The 17,330-nt window shown below is 39.1% G+C and overlaps 1 protein-coding gene across 2 annotated transcripts in view; it reads left to right on the forward strand.

Moving 5' to 3' along the window:
- Nucleotides 1-2,752: 2,752 nt before the first annotated feature.
- Nucleotides 2,753-17,330, forward strand: part of LOC110488887 (ankyrin repeat domain-containing protein 50) — a 47,394-nt gene continuing 32,816 nt past the window's right edge. The window contains exons 1-2 of one of the 2 annotated variants that reach the window (XM_021561329.3): nucleotides 2,753-3,033; nucleotides 3,991-5,053. In XM_021561329.3, coding sequence (XP_021417004.1) covers nucleotides 4,551-5,053 — 503 coding nt within the window. In that variant the 5' untranslated portion in view covers nucleotides 2,753-3,033; nucleotides 3,991-4,550. The remainder of the gene's footprint in view (nucleotides 3,034-3,990; nucleotides 5,054-17,330) is intronic. The other variant, XM_021561330.3, reaches the window with a different exon arrangement.

Raw genomic sequence — 17,330 nt, forward strand, 5'->3', positions numbered from 1 at the left:
ATCTGTCTTATAAAGTGATTGACAGCATTATTTTCCAATCAACAACTTCTTTGGAGTAGGTGGTAGTTATTTATTTTCGGAGGCCAAAAAACTGCAAGGAACAAAAGCTTATTTTCCATGAGAAAACTAAACCCACTCCAGGTAGACAGATGACATATGACATTTACACTATTAGGTGTTGTTATTAATTGCCTGGCTCGGCCTTGGTGTGATTTCCGACATCCCGTCAAACCAATTCACGTCATTTGAGATGAATTCACGCAGTAGAAAAACCCAGCCGCAAAACCAAAAGTAGGTCTATTGTATTGCATTTCTCTGTCCTGAAGGCAGCAGACTCATTATGGTCCTCAAAACCCAATGATACGTCTTAACCTCAAACATAGTGGAGCTCAATGGCCTTGAAATTGCCAACTGCCCTCATTGTTTGAGGGGTCTTAGTACTCTGTTGAACCATGACACTTGAGTTTCTCTCAACTTGTTTCTGTGGCCCTGAAGACATTGTGCCATGAAGGATTTTTCTAACTGACAGTGAGAGGAAAGCGTGACATATGAAACATGTTTAGCTCCAATAATGGTCCAACAGCAAGGGAGTATTGTGTCTAACAACAACATTTCAAGCCTTAAGAAGATAAAATATTCGTCAACATACATGCTCGTATCGAAGTATTTTCCATATCTACAATTAGAGAAGATGTTGGGAGGGAGAAGGTCATGTCAGCGTCACCCCAAATGTCAATAGTCTCTAAATATGTCACTTTAATGGGATATTGATATTTAGACTTTATGATTGCTAATCTATTACAGAAGGTGATGCATGCTTTGAGTCCAGGATGCAGCAAGCCAAACAATTACTGCTATGCACACACACCTTAAAATAGGTGCCTATACACACACACCTTAAAATAGGTATTTGTTCTTGGAGCATGCTCAAATCAAGGAGCCGCATTGAGTGATTGCTAAGTATTATTCACCTGCTGACCTGCTGCTGGGATTTGTGAAGTACACTAAGTGCTATTGCATGTGAAGAAGAAGAAAATAATATGATGCCTCTTATTGTTCATCAATGTTACATTGTCTTCACCGTGGAATATATTGATTTGCATGTATGCTTTTATGAAATACACGTTTGTTTTGGAAAGTGTGCTGTAATGTTTGAGTGGAATAAGCTTGAAGTGGATACCCTCAAAATGTTGGATGCACATTGCAGTCCTCTGGGCTTAGTTTGCTGTCTGTAGTGTTGAAATAAATTATATATATTACAAATATTTTTTTTACCCCAGATCTGCAAACCACATCAGCAAATGGCCAATATCTTTTTGTTTTGATTGCCATTTTAAAGGTCCCATTCTTTATCCTTAAGTTGCAAGGCAAGAAGGCGCAATATGAAGAGCCAGCAGTAACCCATTAACCTACATTCTCAGGCCCTGAAGAGCTGTGTTTTAGATACCTGTATACCAACAACCTTTTTACAGGGCAGTAGAGCATCTGCCAACATTTCAGCAAGAGTACAAAATGGTAGAGACATGGATACTCTCTCTACACTATTTTCCCCAAATAAATAACCTGCTGCCAACCTAATACACCAAATGTGTTAAACTGTTGATGTCAAATTGAGGCAGAATATATTGGACATATTTACAAACGAGAATCATTGTTACGGCACACAATGACCCCCCCTAACCTGTGTCTTGTTCTGAAATTAACCAGTTGGTATTTAACTGGCACAGAGAGGGAAAATTACCCAAATTCCGCAGATTGGCTTGAATGCATTGTTGGATACACCTACTGAGCAGTTTGTGCGTGGTATAAACAGCAACATGCAGCTTTACCACAGCTTAAGGGAATGAGCTCGTAACACATCAACTCCAGCTGACATTAGAATCGGGTGCAGTGCACATTAACAACCACTCTCTTCTCACAAGAGTGCCATGCAAATGTTGCCTGTATGAAGTGAGTAGTATGTTGGAGGTGATTGTGTGTTGTTATTTTCGTGTGAACAGCCAGATGAAACATAGATTCATACTTATCTGTGGGTGGAGACCCTGCATGGCATACTGTATTAGTGAGAGGTAAATGTAGGAGGAGACAGAGAGAGGAGATGAGTGTGTATGTGTGTGTGATTACAGGAGAAAGGCTGGGTTCAATATATAGATTTGCTTATCTCTCTCTGTCGTGTCCACTGGGGGCAGCTCTATAAGCATACCTTCCCCAGAGGGTAAGGGTCATACAACACTTTTACAAGAAGGAAAGGTGTTTACTTTGAAATTAAAACCCTAATTTACTCGGTGTGAACTGCAGGCACAAGCAACACTGTTTTTAATTACAACGTGTTACAACTGCAACACCATTCTTGTCATTCTTGAATCAAATCATCAGTGATCTTAGGCAGTTAGCCTGGTAATTCCTGTATTCTGTTCTGAAAACATCCAAGTGATCAACCAGTTGGAAAACAATGTTTTACACCATAGTGCCTTGAATGATTAATGGTACCTCAAAGGTCATCAGTGATTATAAATTGTCTGGATTTTTTTTACTGTCACTTTTTCCTCTATGCAACATTGTCGTAATAACATTAGGCCTATATTAGCATTGTTATACATCTATGTAAAGAAAGAAAACGGCTGGTTTTAACGCGAACACTTAAAAAAAAAACTAATTATAGTTGTTCTTTAAAATGCAGAAAATTTGCGTTTATTTGGCCGTTATAATGGCGGCTTCGGGAGCCAAAACCCCAATTCCCATCAGACTTTGCGTCCATCCTGCGTGTGTGCTCTGTATGCAAGGAGGGATGGATTTTGGAGAGCGTTTGGAAGAAGAGAATGGTTTACTGGTTACAGTGCTGTGTTGGATAGCAGGAACCGCCGCTGCTGAAATATAGAATAATGCAAAGACGCGGATGGACGAAGTGGAAGATGGGGCTTGGAAATCTATTAAGCAAATCAAATATTGCTTTTAAAGCATAGCATTTGGTTAGACGACAGATGGTTTTACCACGGACACAGAAACCAAAAGAAAAGGGAGATTCAGCAAGAGGTGAGAAGCCGCAGGCTATACGAGACATTTGAAACTGTAACATTGAAAAACGTTATACACATTTGCTTAAAGTTTCAAAAATAGTTGCATTGTATTTTACAAGATTACGGGCAGCATTCAGTTAATTGACCTATTTGCTCTTAATGGGCATGACATTATCTTTACATAGTGTATGTTTTTAGATTGACTAAAGGTGTTCGATTGTATTATATTTTAGAAATGGGTGAGGTTTTTTGTCATACAAAAGACGGTGTAGCCTAACCAGTCTTTGGTCCACGTTTCATCGACACCTATGACAGTTTACCCCTAATAGCGGTTGTGTCTACCTATTCGTAGGTTGTTTTTTTTGCCGTTGCATTTCGGTAATGAGTTTTTTTTTAAACTACCTCTTGTCATTTCTTTCTAAAATGAGAGCGCTATAGCAGGCTATAATGGTTACGCGATAAAATGTGTGCCTAGAAAACTGGAGAAAGGTGAATAATAACATTTACCGGACATAATATATGTGTTTTAAAGTGAAATACCTATTACTGTTATGCAGAATAGCGCCCACCTGTATGACAGATCTGAATAGAATCCGACACTTTAAGGTTATTGCTTTTAGCCATTATGGGGGATAGGGATAGGGAACATCGGTGTAGTAGGAAGAGAAAGGGGGTCCTCTCATTTGGAGTTTTTCCCCGTTCAGGACGGATGTGAATTATTTGCGACACAGCCACATAGGAAAGAAGAAGGATCAGTGAGTAGGCTAGAGAAACTGAACGAAACCATGCCCAGAATCCAAGTGTGAGGACCATCTGCAATGTCTTGTTAGTTACTGTGTTATAAACAAACTCCCCATTCAGCAAATGCTATGCATTTACGAAATGGGAGTGAACTGTGTAGTTGTATTGCTAGATAGAAGTTAAAACGCTAATCTGATTATAATTTTTTTTTACACCAAACTGTTTATTCCAGGAAAGTGACCAGGCGCTCAATGTTTATGGACAGACCAACGCATCTCTGGCAGATGTAATGGAAACAATATCTCTGCTCCAGTTTCTCTTTGAAATGTATCAAGGGAAACAGATAACTGACTCTCAGGGCTAATCAAGCAGTGGTTGAGTTTGAAAGTGGATGCACTCAAAGCACTGTGCCCTGTCATGCACAACACCATGTTAAAGCAACAAACCTGGAATAACACTGGGCATTCAGTCCAGCCAATGAGAAAGCCATGGAAAAAGTTAGTGGAAAATGTACAGTATAAGCCTCAATTGTGACTCTTTTCTTGCCCCATATATTAAGCGACGTCTCAAAAACTGCTTTTCTTGTCCAAAACCATTCTGTGTTTTCTCAGAAGGGAGCCTCAGTTTCACTTTGGCTTTATGACAACGCTAAGGACAGCTGCAATCAACTTGGAAAAGCACATGTGGAGTCAACAAAATGGATATTCGAATTTACAGCTGGCCCACTCTGGGTTGAAAATGTGAGGGCAAGGAAAGCCCTATGAGGAATAGTCGGAATAGCAGTATCTCAAAATGGCCCAAACCAGTTTGCTGCAGGGGAAGCGTTTTTACTGCAGGGACTGGGTCTTCCACAAGATCCAGCACTGCATCCGGGAAAAAACGAATGGCCTGAGTGGTGTGACCACCACTCCCAGCAAGCAGTCCTCTGCCTCCGGTACTGGCGCACCCAACCCCAGCGGCAGTTCCGCAGCAGGCTCTGCGAAGGCCACCACCTGGGGGGTGTTGCTGGTGGGGGGGCCTGGGAGTGGGAAGACGGCCCTATGCACAGAGCTTCTGTGGCCCACCTCAGCCCAGGGGGCTCATCGGGGGCTGCAGCAGCAGAATCTGGCCTTCCATTTTTGCCGTGCGGACGACTCGGACACACTCTGCCTTGGCGGCTTCATCCGAGGCCTGGTGGCCCAGATCTGCCAGAGCGGCCTGGTGCCGGATTACAAGGAGAAGGTGCATGAACCAGCGGTGCAGAGCGCCCTGCAGCCCGGGGAGTGTGAGAGAAACCCCACTGAGGCTTTCAAGAGGTAAGTGAAACCTGCTACCCCACCCCCTTCCCTCCTCTCCCTTCCTTGCCTTACCCCACCCCTCCCCTTTTCACTGCTCAAACACTTTCCTTAACCCCAACCTCCTCTCTCCCCCTACCCATTGATGAAGTGTTTGTGTTGTTGTTTTCCCCTTGTGTGGCATGCTGTGGGACTGTCCCCACTAGCCCTTGGTTGAGGAAAGGTCAGTTATTTTAAGTGGCACCAAAGCTCAGGTGGCCAAAGGGAAGAACATATATCTAATACAAGTACAATTGGACATACAGGATAAAAAATACTGTTAGACTGGGGCTAACTGCTATGTGTGTATGTTACTTGCATGACTTGTCTACACAACGTGTTAGCCAGTCTATACTATTACACACATGGGATGGGTTAGCCAGTCTATACTATTACACACATGGGATGAATTATCAGTCTATACTATTACACACATGGGATGGGTTAGCCAGTCTATACTATTACACACATGGGATGGGTTAGCCAGTCTATACTTTTACACACATGGGATGGGTTAGCCAGTCTATACTATTATACACATGGGATGGGTTAGCCAGTCTATACTATTACACACATGGGATGGGTTAGCCAGTCTATACTATTACACACATGGGATGGGTTAGCCAGTCTATACTATTACACACATGGGATGGGTTAGCCAGTCTATACTATTACACACATGGGATGGGTTAGCCAGTCTATAGTATTACACACATGGGATGGGTTAGCCAGTCTATAGTATTACACACATGGGATAAATTAGCCAGTCTATACTATTACACACATGGGATGAATTAGCCAGTCTATACTATTACATACATGGGATGGGTTAGCCAGTCTATACTATTACATACATGGGATGAATTAGCCAGTCTATACTATTACACACATGGGATGAATTAGCCAGTCTATACTATTACATACATGGGATGGGTCAGCCAGTCTATACTATTACACACATGGGATGGGTTAGCCAGTCTATACTATTATACACATGGGAAGGGTTAGCCAGTCTATACTATTACATACATCGGATGAATTAGCCAGTCTATACTATTACATACATGGGATGAATTATCAGTCTATACTATTACACACATGGGATGAATTAGCCAGTCTATACTATTACACACATGGGATGGGTTAGCCAGTCTATACTATTACACACATGGGATGGGTTAGCCAGTCTATACTATTACACACATGGGATGAATTATCAGTCTATACTATTACACACATGGGATGGGTTAGCCAGTCTATACTATTACACACATGGGATGGGTTAGCCAGTCTATACTATTACACACATGGGATGGGTTAGCCAGTCTATACTATTATACACATGGGATGGGTTAGCCAGTCTATACTATTACACACATGGGATGGGTTAGCCAGTCTATACTATTACACACATGGGATGGGTTAGCCAGTCTATACTATTACACACATGGGATGGGTTAGCCAGTCTATACTATTACACACATGGGATGGGTTAGCCAGTCTATAGTATTACACACATGGGATGGGTTAGCCAGTCTATAGTATTACACACATGGGATAAATTAGCCAGTCTATACTATTACATACATGGGATGGGTTAGCCAGTCTATACTATTACATACATGGGATGAATTAGCCAGTCTATACTATTACACACATGGGATGAATTAGCCAGTCTATACTATTACATACATGGGATGGGTCAGCCAGTCTATACTATTACACACATGGGATGGGTTAGCCAGTCTATACTATTATACACATGGGATGGGTTTGCCAGTCTATACTATTACATACATCGGATGAATTAGCCAGTCTATACTATTACATACATGGGATGAATTATCAGTCTATACTATTACACACATGGGATGAATTAGCCAGTCTATACTATTACATACATGGGATGAATTAGCCAGTCTATAGTATTACACCCATGGGATGGGTTAGCCAGTCTATACTATTACACCCATTGGATGGGTTAGCCAGTCTATACTATTACACACATGGGATGGGTTAGCCAGTCTATACTATTACACACATGGGATGGGTTAGCCAGTCTATACTATTACACACATGGGATGGGTTAGCCAGTCTATACTATTACACACATGGGATGGGTTAGCCAGTCTATACTATTACACACATGGGATGGGTTAGCCAATCTATACTATTACACACATGGGATGAATTAGCCAGTCTATACTATTACACACATGGGATGGGTTAGCCAGTCTATAGTATTACATACATGGGATGGGTTAGCCAGTCTATACTATTACATACATGGCATGGGTTAGCCAGTCTATACTATTACATAGATGGGATGGGTTAGCCAGTCTATACTATTACATAGATGGGATGGGTTAGCCAGTCTATACTAATACATAGATTGGATGGGTTAGCCAGTCTGTACTATTACATAGATGGGATGGGTTAGCCAGTCTATACTATTACATACATGGGATGAATTAGCCAGTCTATACTATTACATACATGGGATGAATTAGCCAGTCTATACTATTACATACATGGGATGAATTAGCCAGTCTATACTATTACATACATGGGATGAATTAGCCAGTCTATACTATTACATACATGGGATGAATTAGCCAGTCTATACTATTACATACATGGGATGAATTAGCCAGTCTATACTATTACATACATGGGATGGATTAGCCATTCTATATTATTACACACATGGGATGAATTAGCCAATCTATACTATTACATAGATGGGATGGGTTAGCCTGTCTATACTATTACATAGATGGGATGGGTTAGCCAGTCTATACTAATACATAGATTGGATGGGTTAGCCTGTCTGTACTATTACATAGATGTGATGGGTTAGCCAGTCTATACTATTACATACATGGGATGAATTAGCCAGTCTATACTATTACATACATGGGATGAATTAGCCAGTCTATACTATTACATACATGGGATGAATTAGCCAGTCTATACTATTACATACATGGGATGAATTAGCCAGTCTATACTATTACATACATGGGATGAATTAGCCAGTCTATACTATTACACACATGGGATGGGTTAGCCAGTCTATAGTATTACATACATGGGATGGGTTAGCCAGTGTATACTATTACATACATGGCATGGGTTAGCCAGTCTATACTATTACATAGATGGGATGGGTTAGCCAGTCTATACTATTACATAGATGGGATGGGTTAGCCAGTCTATACTAATACATAGATTGGATGGGTTAGCCAGTCTGTACTATTACATAGATGGGATGGGTTAGCCAGTCTATACTATTACACACATGGGATGAATTAGCCAGTCTATACTATTACATACATGGGATGAATTAGCCAGTCTATACTATTACATACATGGGATGAATTAGCCAGTCTATACTATTACATACATGGGATGAATTAGCCAGTCTATACTATTACATACATGGGATGAATTAGCCAGTCTATATTATTACACACATGGGATGAATTAGCCAGTCTATACTATTACATACATGTGATGGATTAGCCAGTCTATACTATTACATACATGGGATGGATTAGCCAGTCTATATTATTACACACATGGGATGAATTAGCCAGTCTATACTATTACATAGATGGGATGGGTTAGCCAGTCTATACTATTACACACATGGGATGGGTTAGCCAGTCTATACTATTATACACATGGGATGGGTTAGCCAGTCTATACTATTACATACATCGGATGAATTAGCCAGTCTATACTATTACATACATGGGATGAATTATCAGTCTATACTATTACACACATGGGATGAATTAGCCAGTCTATACTATTACATAGATGGGATGGGTTAGCCAGTCTATACTAATACATAGATTGGATGGGTTAGCCAGTCTATACTATTACATAGATGGGATGGGTTAGCCAGTCTAAACTATTACATACATGGGATGAATTAGCCAGTCTATACTATTACATACATGGGATGAATTAGCCAGTCTATACTATTACATACATGGGATGAATTTGCCAGTCTATACTATTACATACATGGGATGAATTAGCCAGTCTATACTATTACATACATGGGATGAATTAGCCAGTCTATACTATTACATACATGGGATGGATTAGCCAGTCTATACTATTACATACATGGGATGGATTAGCCAGTCTATATTATTACACACATGGGATGAATTAGCCAGTCTATACTATTACATAGATGGGATGGGTTAGCCAGTCTATACTATTACATAGATGGGATGGGTTAGCCAGTCTATACTAATACATAGATTGGATGGGTTAGCCAGTCTGTACTATTACATAGATGGGATGGGTTAGCCAGTCTATACTATTACATACATGGGATGAATTAGCCAGTCTATACTATTACATACATGGGATGAATTAGCCAGTCTATACTATTACATACATGGGATGAATTAGCCAGTCTATACTATTACATACATGGGATGAATTAGCCAGTCTATACTATTACATACATGGGATGAATTAGCCAGTCTATACTATTACATACATGGGATGGATTAGCCAGTCTATACTATTACATACATGGGATGAATTAGCCAGTCTATACTATTACATACATGGGATGGATTAGCCAGTCTATACTATTACATACATGGGATGGATTAGCCAGTCTATATTATTACACACATGGGATGAATTAGCCAGTCTATACTATTACATAGATGGGATGGGTTAGCCAGTCTATACTATTACATAGATGGGATGGGTTAGCCAGTCTATACTAATACATAGATTGGATGGGTTAGCCAGTCTGTACTATTACATAGATGGGATGGGTTAGCCAGTCTATACTATTACATACATGGGATGAATTAGCCAGTCTATACTATTACATACATGGGATGAATTAGCCAGTCTATACTATTACATACATGGGATGAATTAGCCAGTCTATACTATTACATACATGGGATGAATTAGCCAGTCTATACTATTACATACATGGGATGAATTAGCCAGTCTATACTATTACATACATGGGATGAATTAGCCAGTCTATACTATTACATACATGGGATGGATTAGCCAGTCTATACTATTACATACATGGGATGAATTAGCCAGTCTATATTATTACACACATGGGATGAATTAGCCAGTCTATACTATTACATAGATGGGATGGGTTAGCCAGTCTATACTATTACATACATGGGATGGGTTAGCCAGTCTATACTATTACATAGATGGGATGGGTTAGCCAGTCTATACTATTACATAGATGGGATGGGTTAGCCAGTCTATACTATTACATAGATGGGATGGGTTAGCCAGTCTGTACTATTACATATATGGGATGGGTCAGCCAGTCTATACTATTACACACATGGGATGGGTTAGCCAGTCTATACTATTATACACATGGGATGGGTTAGCCAGTCTATACTATTACATACATCGGATGAATTAGCCAGTCTATACTATTACATACATGGGATGAATTATCAGTCTATACTATTACACACATGGGATGAATTAGCCAGTCTATACTATTACATACATGGGATGAATTAGCCAGTCTATAGTATTACACCCATGGGATGGGTTAGCCAGTCTATACTATTACACCCATGGGATGGGTTAGCCAGTCTATACTATTACACACATGGGATGGGTTAGCCAGTCTATACTATTACACACATGGGATGGGTTAGCCAGTCTATACTATTACACACATGGGATGGGTTAGCCAGTCTATACTATTACACACATGGGATGGGTTAGCCAGTCTATACTATTACACACATGGGATGGGTTAGCCAGTCTATACTATTACACACATGGGATGAATTAGCCAGTCTATACTATTACACACATGGGATGGGTTTGCCAGTCTATAGTATTACATACATGGGATGGGTTAGCCAGTCTATACTATTACATACATGGCATGGGTTAGCCAGTCTATATTATTACATAGATGGGATGGGTTAGCCAGTCTATACTATTACATAGATGGGATGGGTTAGCCAGTCTATACTAATACATAGATTGGATGGGTTAGCCAGTCTGTACTATTACATAGATGGGATGGGTTAGCCAGTCTATACTATTACATACATGGGATGAATTAGCCAGTCTATACTATTACATACATGGGATGAATTAGCCAGTCTATACTATTACATACATGGGATGAATTAGCCAGTCTATACTATTACATACATGGGATGGATTAGCCAGTCTATATTATTACACACATGGGATGAATTAGCCAGTCTATACTATTACATAGATGGGATGGGTTAGCCAGTCTATACTATTACATAGATGGGATGGGTTAGCCAGTCTATACTAATACATAGATTGGATGGGTTAGCCTGTCTGTACTATTACATAGATGGGATGGGTTAGCCAGTCTATACTATTACATACATGGGATGAATTAGCCAGTCTATGCTATTACATACATGGGATGAATTAGCCAGTCTATACTATTACATACATGGGATGAATTAGCCAGTCTATACTATTACATACATGGGATGAATTAGCCAGTCTATACTATTACATACATGGGATGAATTAGCCAGTCTATACTATTACACACATGGGATGGGTTAGCCAGTCTATAGTATTACATACATGGGATGGGTTAGCCAGTCTATACTATTACATACATGGCATGGGTTAGCCAGTCTATACTATTACATAGATGGGATGGGTTAGCCAGTCTATACTATTACATAGATGGGATGGGTTAGCCAGTCTATACTAATACATAGATTGGATGGTTTAGCCAGTCTGTACTATTACATAGATGGGATGGGTTAGCCAGTCTATACTATTACATACATGGGATGAATTAGCCAGTCTATACTATTACATACATGGGATGAATTAGCCAGTCTATACTATTACATACATGGGATGAATTAGCCAGTCTATACTATTACATACATGGGATGAATTAGCCAGTCTATACTATTACATACATGGGATGAATTAGCCAGTCTATACTATTACATACATGGGATGAATTAGCCAGTCTATACTATTACATACATGTGATGGATTAGCCAGTCTATACTATTACATACATGGGATGGATTAGCCAGTCTATATTATTACACACATGGGATGAATTAGCCAGTCTATACTATTACATAGATGGGATGGGTTAGCCAGTCTATACTATTACATAGATGGGATGGGTTAGCCAGTCTATACTAATACATAGATTGGATGGGTTAGCCAGTCTGTACTATTACATAGATGGGATGGGTTAGCCAGTCTATACTATTACATACATGGGATGAATTAGCCAGTCTATGCTATTACATACATGGGATGAATTAGCCAGTCTATACTATTACATACATGGGATGAATTAGCCAGTCTATACTATTACATACATGAGATGAATTAGCCAGTCTATACTATTACATACATGGGATGAATTAGCCAGTCTATACTATTACATACATGGGATGAATTAGCCAGTCTATACTATTACATACATGGGATGGATTAGCCAGTCTATACTATTACATACATGGGATGAATTAGCCAGTCTATACTATTACATACATGGGATGGATTAGCCAGTCTATACTATTACATACATGGGATGGATTAGCCAGTCTATATTATTACACACATGGGATGAATTAGCCAGTCTATACTATTACATAGATGGGATGGGTTAGCCAGTCTATACTATTACATAGATGGGATGGGTTAGCCAGTCTATACTAATACATAGATTGGATGGGTTAGCCAGTCTGTACTATTACATAGATGGGATGGGTTAGCCAGTCTATACTATTACATACATGGGATGAATTAGCCAGTCTATACTATTACATACATGGGATGAATTAGCCAGTCTATACTATTACATACATGGGATGAATTAGCCAGTCTATACTATTACATACATGGGATGAATTAGCCAGTCTATACTATTACATACATGGGATGAATTAGCCAGTCTATACTATTACATACATGGGATGAATTAGCCAGTCTATACTATTACATACATGGGATGGATTAGCCAGTCTATACTATTACATACATGGGATGGATTAGCCAGTCTATATTATTACACACATGGGATGAATTAGCCAGTCTATACTATTACATAGATGGGATGGGTTAGCCAGTCTATACTATTACATAGATGGGATGGGTTAGCCAGTCTATACTAATACATAGATTGGATGGGTTAGCCAGTCTGTACTATTACATAGATGGGATGGGTTAGCCAGTCTATACTATTACATACATGGGATGAATTAGCAAGTCTATACTATTACATACATGGGATGAATTAGCCAGTCTATACTATTACATACATGGGATGAATTAGCCAGTCTATACTATTACATACATGGGATGAATTAGCCAGTCTATACTATTACATACATGGGATGAATTAGCCAGTCTATACTATTACATACATGGGATGAATTAGCCAGTCTATACTATTACATACATGGGATGGATTAGCCAGTCTATACTATTACATACATGGGATGAATTAGCCAGTCTATATTATTACACACATGGGATGAATTAGCCAGTCTATACTATTACATAGATGGGATGGGTTAGCCAGTCTATACTATTACATACATGGGATGGGTTAGCCAGTCTATACTATTACATAGATGGGATGGGTTAGCCAGTCTATACTAATACATAGATTGGATGGGTTAGCCAGTCTGTACTATTACATAGATGGGATGGGTTAGCCAGTCTATACTATTACATACATGGGATGAATTAGCCAGTCTATACTATTACATACATGGGATGAATTAGCCAGTCTATACTATTACATACATGGGATGAATTAGCCAGTCTATACTATTACATACATGGGATGAATTAGCCAGTCTATACTATTACATACATGGGATGAATTAGCCAGTCTATACTATTACATACATGGGATGGATTAGCCAGTCTATACTATTACATACATGGGATGAATTAGCCAGTCTATATTATTACACACATGGGATGAATTAGCCAGTCTATACTATTACATAGATGGGATGGGTTAGCCAGTCTATACTATTACATACATGGGATGGGTTAGCCAGTCTATACTATTACATAGATGGGATGGGTTAGCCAGTCTATACTATTACATAGATGGGATGGGTTAGCCAGTCTATACTATTACATAGATGGGATGGGTTAGCCAGTCTGTACTATTACATACATGGGATGGGTCAGCCAGTCTATACTATTACACACATGGGATGGGTTAGCCAGTCTATACTATTATACACATGGGATGGGTTAGCCAGTCTATACTATTACATACATCGGATGAATTAGCCAGTCTATACTATTACATACATGGGATGAATTATCAGTCTATACTATTACACACATGGGATGAATTAGCCAGTCTATACTATTACATACATGGGATGAATTAGCCAGTCTATAGTATTACACCCATGGGATGGGTTAGCCAGTCTATACTATTACACCCATGGGATGGGTTAGCCAGTCTATACTATTACACACATGGGATGGGTTAGCCAGTCTATACTATTACACACATGGGATGGGTTAGCCAGTCTATACTATTACACACATGGGATGGGTTAGCCAGTCTATACTATTACACACATGGGATGGGTTAGCCAGTCTATACTATTACACACATGGGATGGGTTAGCCAGTCTATACTATTACACACATGGGATGAATTAGCCAGTCTATACTATTACACACATGGGATGGGTTTGCCAGTCTATAGTATTACATACATGGGATGGGTTAGCCAGTCTATACTATTACATACATGGCATGGGTTAGCCAGTCTATATTATTACATAGATGGGATGGGTTAGCCAGTCTATACTATTACATAGATGGGATGGGTTAGCCAGTCTATACTAATACATAGATTGGATGGGTTAGCCAGTCTGTACTATTACATAGATGGGATGGGTTAGCCAGTCTATACTATTACATACATGGGATGAATTAGCCAGTCTATACTATTACATACATGGGATGAATTAGCCAGTCTATACTATTACATACATGGGATGAATTAGCCAGTCTATACTATTACATACATGGGATGGATTAGCCAGTCTATATTATTACACACATGGGATGAATTAGCCAGTCTATACTATTACATAGATGGGATGGGTTAGCCAGTCTATACTATTACATAGATGGGATGGGTTAGCCAGTCTATACTAATACATAGATTGGATGGGTTAGCCTGTCTGTACTATTACATAGATGGGATGGGTTAGCCAGTCTATACTATTACATACATGGGATGAATTAGCCAGTCTATACTATTACATACATGGGATGAATTAGCCAGTCTATACTATTACATACATGGGATGAATTAGCCAGTCTATACTATTACATACATGGGATGAATTAGCCAGTCTATACTATTACATACATGGGATGAATTAGCCAGTCTATACTATTACACACATGGGATGGGTTAGCCAGTCTATAGTATTACATACATGGGATGGGTTAGCCAGTCTATACTATTACATACATGGCATGGGTTAGCCAGTCTATACTATTACATAGATGGGATGGATTAGCCAGTCTATATTATTACACACATGGGATGAATTAGCCAGTCTATACTATTACATAGATGGGATGGGTTAGCCAGTCTATACTATTACATAGATGGGATGGGTTAGCCAGTCTATACTAATACATAGATTGGATGGGTTAGCCAGTCTGTACTATTACATAGATGGGATGGGTTAGCCAGTCTATACTATTACATACATGGGATGAATTAGCCAGTCTATGCTATTACATACATGGGATGAATTAGCCAGTCTATACTATTACATACATGGGATGAATTAGCCAGTCTATACTATTACATACATGAGATGAATTAGCCAGTCTATACTATTACATACATGGGATGAATTAGCCAGTCTATACTATTACATACATGGGATGAATTAGCCAGTCTATACTATTACATACATGGGATGGATTAGCCAGTCTATACTATTACATACATGGGATGAATTAGCCAGTCTATACTATTACATACATGGGATGGATTAGCCAGTCTATACTATTACATACATGGGATGGATTAGCCAGTCTATATTATTACACACATGGGATGAATTAGCCAGTCTATACTATTACATAGATGGGATGGGTTAGCCAGTCTATACTATTACATAGATGGGATGGGTTAGCCAGTCTATACTAATACATAGATTGGATGGGTTAGCCAGTCTGTACTATTACATAGATGGGATGGGTTAGCCAGTCTATACTATTACATACATGGGATGAATTAGCCAGTCTATACTATTACATACATGGGATGAATTAGCCAGTCTATACTATTACATACATGGGATGAATTAGCCAGTCTATACTATTACATACATGGGATGAATTAGCCAGTCTATACTATTACATACATGGGATGAATTAGCCAGTCTATACTATTACATACATGGGATGAATTAGCCAGTCTATACTATTACATACATGGGATGGATTAGCCAGTCTATACTATTACATACATGGGATGGATTAGCCAGTCTATATTATTACACACATGGGATGAATTAGCCAGTCTATACTATTACATAGATGGGATGGGTTAGCCAGTCTATACTATTACATAGATGGGATGGGTTAGCCAGTCTATACTAATACATAGATTGGATGGGTTAGCCAGTCTGTACTATTACATAGATGGGATGGGTTAGCCAGTCTATACTATTACATACATGGGATGAATTAGCCAGTCTATACTATTACATACATGGGATGAATTAGCCAGTCTATACTATTACATACATGGGATGAATTAGCCAGTCTATACTATTACATACATGGGATGAATTAGCCAGTCTATACTATTACATACATGGGATGAATTAGCCAGTCTATACTATTACATACATGGGATGAATTAGCCAGTCTATACTATTACATACATGGGATGGATTAGCCAGTCTATACTATTACATACATGGGATGAATTAGCCAGTCTATATTATTACACACATGGGATGAATTAGCCAGTCTATACTATTACATAGATGGGATGGGTTAGCCAGTCTATACTATTACATACATGGGATGGGTTAGCCAGTCTATACTATTACATAGATGGGATGGGTTAGCCAGTCTATACTATTACATAGATGGGATGGGTTAGCCAGTCTATACTATTACATAGATGGGATGGGTTAGCCAGTCTGTACTATTACATACA

This window comes from Oncorhynchus mykiss, chromosome 14 (genome assembly GCF_057628025.1).
Source record: "Oncorhynchus mykiss isolate SJ-2025 chromosome 14, ASM5762802v1, whole genome shotgun sequence".
Lineage (NCBI taxonomy): Eukaryota > Metazoa > Chordata > Actinopteri > Salmoniformes > Salmonidae > Oncorhynchus > Oncorhynchus mykiss.